The 7,004-nt window shown below is 40.2% G+C and overlaps 1 protein-coding gene across 1 annotated transcript in view; it reads left to right on the top strand.

Moving 5' to 3' along the window:
* Positions 7–7,004, top strand: part of LOC104705078 (protein strawberry notch-like) — a 12,076-nt gene continuing 5,078 nt past the window's right edge. Inside the window, exons 1-19 of the mRNA XM_019227183.1 lie at positions 7–753; positions 1,060–1,125; positions 1,213–1,386; positions 1,477–1,607; positions 1,807–1,883; positions 2,418–2,599; positions 3,479–3,556; positions 3,755–3,887; positions 4,139–4,199; positions 4,277–4,358; positions 4,637–4,765; positions 4,848–4,991; positions 5,108–5,207; positions 5,296–5,427; positions 5,775–5,845; positions 5,924–6,096; positions 6,188–6,281; positions 6,524–6,621; positions 6,715–6,850. Of these exons, the coding sequence (XP_019082728.1) occupies positions 202–753; positions 1,060–1,125; positions 1,213–1,386; positions 1,477–1,607; positions 1,807–1,883; positions 2,418–2,599; positions 3,479–3,556; positions 3,755–3,887; positions 4,139–4,199; positions 4,277–4,358; positions 4,637–4,765; positions 4,848–4,991; positions 5,108–5,207; positions 5,296–5,427; positions 5,775–5,845; positions 5,924–6,096; positions 6,188–6,281; positions 6,524–6,621; positions 6,715–6,850 (2,613 nt within the window). The 5' untranslated portion in view covers positions 7–201. The remainder of the gene's footprint in view (positions 754–1,059; positions 1,126–1,212; positions 1,387–1,476; positions 1,608–1,806; positions 1,884–2,417; positions 2,600–3,478; positions 3,557–3,754; positions 3,888–4,138; positions 4,200–4,276; positions 4,359–4,636; positions 4,766–4,847; positions 4,992–5,107; positions 5,208–5,295; positions 5,428–5,774; positions 5,846–5,923; positions 6,097–6,187; positions 6,282–6,523; positions 6,622–6,714; positions 6,851–7,004) is intronic.

Genomic DNA, 7,004 nt, shown 5'->3' with positions numbered 1-7,004 from the left:
AAAAAAAAAAAAAAAAAGGAGTCGAAGAAGAAGAAGAAGAAGAAGAAGAACCTTTCGCGCTCTGACGAAATTCATTTACTTAAGACTGAATTTGATACTTTCTTCTTCTTCCTCTCTCAATCAATCATCTCTCCCCCCTCTCCTCAACGCCCACAAGATCCCTTCACGGATCTCTCCAAGAATCAATAATCGCCGCGGCTCATGACGCAGCCGCCTGTTCAACCGCCTCCGCCGCTTCCCGCTCCGCCGCATTCCGCCGCCGCCGGTGGTGCATTAAGAGGCGATGTTCAGGTTCGGTGCGCTGGCTGTCGCGTGATTCTTAGGGTGAAGACCGGCGTTGTTGAGTTCTCTTGTCCCACTTGTCAACTTCCCCAAATGTTGCCGCCGGAGCTTCTTTCTAGGGCACGGCCGCAGTTTCCGCAGTCTCAACAACCGCCTCAACCGCAGCCGATTCAGACGCTTCCGCCTCAGATTCAACAGCAGCTTAAGCCTCCTCTTAATTTACCTAGGCCTCCCGTTCCGGCTCACGGAATCGATCCGACCAAGATGCAATTGCCTTGCGCTAACTGTCAGGCTATCCTCAATGTGCCACATGGGCTCACTCGCTTCTCTTGTCCGCAGTGCCATGTCGAGCTCGCTGTTGATGTCTCCAAGCTTAATCGTTCTTTAACTGCTCCTCATTCTCATCCTAATCCTCCTACTCCTGCTGCCCCGCCCGTTCCTCCTCCGCCTCCTCCCGAAGAAGTCAATGAGGTTTTTTTCTTACCAATCGTTATATATGTTAGACATAGATTTTGAATTATGCTGTGTTGTTGGTTGTTTTACGTATGAGTTAATCAGTAATGTTTCACTTCTATCTTCTGGTGATAGAATTGTGGATCTGACACTCTCTGGCAATGGTTTTTGGGTATAGTTTTGGGTATATTTTGACACTCTAGTGTTGGATTCATAACTAACTTTACATGTCAAACTTCCTTCTTCATCCTTGTCGTGTTCGGAACATAATGTTATGGTGGATATTTACTAATTGTCCTCGCTGTATCGTTGGCCCAAAACTAGGAAGCTATTGAAGTGGAGAGAGAAGAAGATGAAGGTGGAACGGCAGGAGAAACGTTTATGGATTATGTGAGTGACTCATCTTGATCACTCGTTTTGGTTATCTTTTCGCCGTTATAATGTTTTTTGATGATACTAATTTGTTTCTTTGTGAAGCGTCCCCCAAAACTTTCAATCGGCCCTCCTCATCCTGATCCGATTGTGGAGACATCATCTCTATCTGCAGTGCAACCCCCAGAGCCCACTTACGATCTCAAAATCAAGGAAGAGCTCGAAAGGTCAAAGGCTTTATCGTGCTTGCAGATTGAGACATTAGTTTACGCTTGTCAGGTTGCTTTTAAATGGCAGAAAGTTTGGTTAATGGCCTCAAACGTTTCTTGTACCTGTATGACAATGATGTTTTTTTTTTATTTATTTTAGAGGCATCTCCAGCACCTTGCTGATGGTACCAGAGCAGGCTTTTTTGTTGGAGATGGTGCTGGTGTGGGGAAAGGGCGAACAATTGCCGGGTTGATATGGGAAAACTGGAAACATGGAAGGAGGAAAGCTTTGTAAGTCTTGTAGGAAGATACTGCCGCACCAATTGTATCCGTGCTGAGATGTTGATAAATCAATTCAATCTGCTTATGATTATACTACATTTGCATAATTGTGTCTACAATGTCCCTTTTTTAGGTCCTTTAGCTAACTTGAAGTAGGATGAGATGACTTCTAATTATATTTGCTCTTTTTCCTCTATGATTTACATAGGTGGATTTCTATTGGCTCAGACTTGAAGTATGATGCAAGAAGGGACTTGGATGATGTGGGTGCCACATCCGTTGGAGGTATTATCTTGATTTGGCTGTAAATTAAGTTTGTAATTCGCTTATTTTCTTGGGTCACAAGTTCTTCGTATGTTTTACATATAGCTTGAAAGTTTTTTTGGCTCATGGTTGAATAGAAATTTTTGAAAGTGGATGGTATAGAGTCGACTAGATCAGAAGAAAATTCTGATTTTGCTGAATGTATAAATTGACTCATGCTGTAATATTAAGATATGGAGTATAGATGTATTTATAGAGAACTTATATACTTTACTGTCATGCCTAGAGAATGTTATTGATAGTTGATGTTTGTGCAGTTCATGAATTTCAGTTAAATTAAAGTTGGACTGTAACTTTAGAGTAGTCCAATTGGATTTGTGATTCTCAGTCTCGTTAACCTCTTATAGTGTTGAGCCTGGAAACTTTATAGAATATTAAGACATGGATAAACACGGAACCATGTCGACGGATAAGTTGACAAGTGAATAAATGTCCAGTCTGGTGATCATTCCTGTGTTTTGTCTGCAACTAGATGACCATATATTTTACGTGCAGTGAATCCTTTGAACAAGCTACCTTATTCGAAGCTTGACTCAAAAAATGTTGGTGTTAAAGAAGGAGTGGTATTCTTGACATACAATAGCCTCATTGCTTCCTCTGAGAAGGGCCGTTCTCGTTTACAGCAGCTTGTTCAATGGTGTGGACCAGAATTTGATGGTCTCTTGATCTTTGATGAGGTAGCNCTTAATCGGAGGTTCGGTTCTCTCAACACTTGCTGATTCTTCCTTAGGTCGTAAAAACATGCTGTTTCTGTCGTGTCTCGTGATGGCGATATCAACGATGCTAACCGTTTTCTCACCCAACATTTGGGTTTACGCTGTTCTTCGATTCGTTAACGGGTTTGGTCGGGCGACGATAGGGACGTGTGCGCTTGTGCTTTCGACTGAATTGGTTGGGAAGAAATGGCGAGGACGAGTCGGAATCATGAGCTTTTTCGGATTCATGCTTGGTTTCTTGTCTCTTCCGCTGATGGCTTACATAAACAGAGGAAGCTCGTGGAGGATTCTCTACGTATGGACGTCTATTCCGACAATGATCTACTGCATTCTTGTTCGGTTTTTTGTATGTGAGTCTCCAAGGTGGCTATTCGTTAGAGGTCGTAGAGAAGAAGCTATTTCGATTCTCAAAAGGGTTGCTTCGATTCCGTCTACTGATGTAAACAGTGGTGGTGCAATATCCATGAGCTTTTCGAGCTTACCATTCGAAGAGGAGGAGGAGGAGAAGAAGCCTAGTAATGTTAACATCTTCACGACCATGAAGGTGTTGGTGGAGAAGAGATGGGCGCTTAAGAGATTATCCGCTGTAATGGCCATTGCGTTCGGTATTGGTTTGGTCTATTACAGGATGCCTTTAGCGTTATCGAATCTCGATTTCAACATCTATTTAAGTGCCGCCTTTAATGCGTTGATGGATTTACCGGCGAACCTCATCACGCTNGTGAGCATGACCTGTCGTGTTAGATTGCTTGATCACTGGTTCTATCAATTTTGAGCCAAGCTCTATCATTATAACATTATCGTTATGCAGCTACTAATTTTTATCATTTTCTTTCGTAGTGCCATAAAGCGAAAAATTTGGTACCTGAAGCTGGGAGTCAGCCGACACGCATCGGGCAGGCAGTTGTTGACATTCAGGTCTGCTACTTGTAACTGAATGCCTGACTTCACGTTTCTCATCAATGTTGCTTTCAATATTGCTCTTGGCTATGAAGAGTGAGAGATTAGATACATCGATTTGTCTTTTTGAAGTGTACTTCTCAGTTGCAGATAATATAGTTTAACTGTGGTTAGTCTCTTTTAGTTGACTCTAAATTATGAATTTTGGAAATGCAGGATAAGATCCCCCAAGCACGTGTTCTTTATTGCTCTGCTACTGGTGCATCAGAACCACGAAACATGGGTTATATGGTCAGGCTTGGTCTTTGGGGAGCTGGAACAAGTTTCAGTGATTTCAACAAATTTTTAGGTTTGTTTTCTTTTCTATCCACTGTTGAATATATTGTTGTGGCATTTGAATTAGTACGTTCTAGTTCTCTTTATGTAAATTATTTAAGTGTCAAGTTGTAACTTCTGTCTAGAGCATATACAAAATATTCCATTACATGAGTTTGATAAATTTGACCGCATTCACTGAATTCTAATAGTTAAGTTGCTTCTCTTACTCTGCTTTATGCACTGCATAACTTGGGATGGAACTTTAACAGAACCCTTGCGCAGGTGCCCTTGATAAAGGTGGGACAGGAGCGTTGGAATTGGTTGCAATGGACATGAAAGCGAGGTTTTACAAGCCTGTGTCATACTTCTAAGCCATTCGCATTGCTCATAATTTATTCTAACATCCCTTCTATGTAATAGGGGGATGTATGTATGCCGAACCCTGAGCTACAAAGGGGCTGAGTTTGAGATTGTTGAAGCTCGTTTAGAAGAAGGAATGGAGGTAAATTTTTCTTCTATTTACTATTATATTGCTGGAAAGCTTCTCAGATCTATATTGACTATTTAGCTCTACTATCAAGTAAATGTCATGTAGCTTGAACCAAGCTCTTACATTAATTTCAGCAGGCTTTATTGTGATAATGAATTTCCAATGGTGCTTTGGTACTTTTTGGCAAGAAAGTTCATTATTTCGAATGTTCCCCTGTTTGTAGTTTAGAGATTCCTGTCGAAAAATTAAAAAGCAGGGCTTTTTGCTGTATTACTTGCTTTCTTCTGTAGGCAATGTACAATAAGTCTGCAGAATTTTGGGCAGAGCTACGGATAGAGTTGTTGTCAGCAAGTGCTTTTCTCCCTAACGAGAAACCAAATTCTAGTCAGTTGTGGAGATTATACTGGTCAAGCCACCAGGTATAACCTTATCAGAGACAATAGTTAGACGGTGTTACTACTGTTGTTGGTTAATCGATCTATTTCCTGGATGTTACTGCAGCGTTTCTTTAGACACTTATGTATGTCAGCTAAAGTCCCTGTAACTGTGAGATTAGCGAAGAAAGCCTTGTCGACAAATAAGTGTGTGGTTATTGGCCTTCAGAGTACCGGAGAGGCTCGAACCGAAGAGGCAGTAACTAAATATGTGTGTTTCTCCTCATACTACTTTTGGAAAAAAAATATCAAGTATCCTTTTATGATTCCGTCTAAGCAATATCTGCATGATTGATAGTCTTTGCCCCTTTTTTTTTCTTGCCATAGGGTCTTGAGCTTGATGATTTTGTCTCGGGACCTCGAGAGCTCTTGTTGAAATTTGTGGAAGAGAATTATCCATTGCCGGAGCAGCCTGAACCTCTGTCAGGTAACTTAATTCTCTCTGTAAGAACTTTTGCTTTTACTGGTGGCTTTTTATATCCTGTTCATAGTATGCTTCTTTTGAACTTTTACAGAGGATGATAATGTTAAAGAACTTCAGAGAAAGAGACATTCAGCTTCACCTGGTGTTTCAATTAGAGGAAGAGTAAGAAAGATGGCAAAGTGGAAACCAGATAGTGATGATGAAAGTGATTTGGAGTCTGAAGGTGGGTTTCCTAGTGAAAAATGTCTTCTGGTACCTACTTGAACAGACACAACTTTGATGCTTAAGCTGTAGTGACAAACGTATAAGATGGGAAGTTTTGATTTTAGTTCTTTAAGCACTGCAAAACGTATCTATTAAGCTGGAAATAAACATAGCAGCTAATAAGCTTATTAACTTTTCCCTTATGTGTTACAGTAGATCTCCGTAATTGGAAATTGCTTTGGTAACGCAATTACCTCAGATCTCCTAGTTGCTGTATTTGCATCGTACTGGCTATTTCTTTAATAAAGAGAATCTTATATCCTCAACGTGCGTACATTCTCCTAATTAGTAGTGTTTTTAATGCAGCTGAGTCTGCTGACGATTCTAATGATTCTGATGATGAGTTCCAGATATGTCAGATATGCAGTGGGGAAGATGTACGTTGCTTTAACTTGGATAGCTTGATTTCTGTTAAGGTTACGGGATTCTAATAACTTATTTTGTAATGAAACTAGGAAAGGAAGAAGTTGCTCCATTGTTCTGAATGTGACAAGCTTTTTCATCCGGACTGTGTGGTTCCTCCAGTTACAGACTTGCTATCTGAAGCGTGGATATGCTATTCTTGCAAGGAAAAGACAGAGGAGTACATTCAAGCAAGACGTCTCTACATTGCGGAATTGCAGAAAAGGTCTATACACTGGATTAGCAACATGTGTCTCGTATACAGCAAAGTTATTAGATTCTTTTTGAGACTGGTTATCCATTTTGTTTCTTCTTAGGTATGAAGCAGCGTTGGAACGAAAATTAAAGATCATAGAGATTATCCGTGCCCTGAATCTTCCAAACAATCCTTTAGATGACATTGTCGATCAGGTAACCATCATCAATACATGTCTGTTATCTCTAATGTATGAAGCAGCTCATGGTTATACATGAATCTCCTCTCTTCATATGGTATAACGCTAGCCGTATCTATGAATCATTTATTCAAGTTTTGGCTTCTAGGGGTGCGTTGATTGTAGTATGATTCCAAGGCTTAATTTTTTTGGGTTAAATTAACTTCGGAAACTTCATAATGTGCCTAAACTGCTGCTGCTGTTTATGTCTAATGCAAGCTTGGAGGCCCTGACAAAGTTGCAGAAATAACAGGCAGGCGAGGTATGCTTGTAAGAGCATCTAATGGGAAAGGCGTTACGTATCAAGCAAGAAACACGTAAGCTTTAAAACTCTCTATCCAATTCTTTTAGTACTTTATTTTACTCAGCTCTAGCAATTTACTTTTCATCCTTGTGTTTCTTGGCTCTAGAAAGGATATCACAATGGAAATGGTCAACATGAACGAGAAACAACTATTTATGGATGGTAAAAAGTTTGTTGCCATTATTTCTGAAGCTGGTTCAGCTGGTGTTTCGTTACAAGCAGATAGAAGGGCAATAAATCAGGTATGTCGAGTTTATTAATTCTCTTACTAAATAAGATTTTGTCTTTCTGCGTATTTGTATTGTTCTGTAGATCTAAGTACATTGTCAAAGATGGCCTTAAAGGACTTGACGTTTCAGCTTTTGGTGTATTAGTTTATTTGAATTCTTCTTTTTT

Source organism: Camelina sativa, chromosome 7 (assembly GCF_000633955.1).
Source record: "Camelina sativa cultivar DH55 chromosome 7, Cs, whole genome shotgun sequence".
NCBI lineage: Eukaryota > Viridiplantae > Streptophyta > Magnoliopsida > Brassicales > Brassicaceae > Camelina > Camelina sativa.
This window is presented reverse-complemented; position numbering and strand designations above follow the sequence as displayed.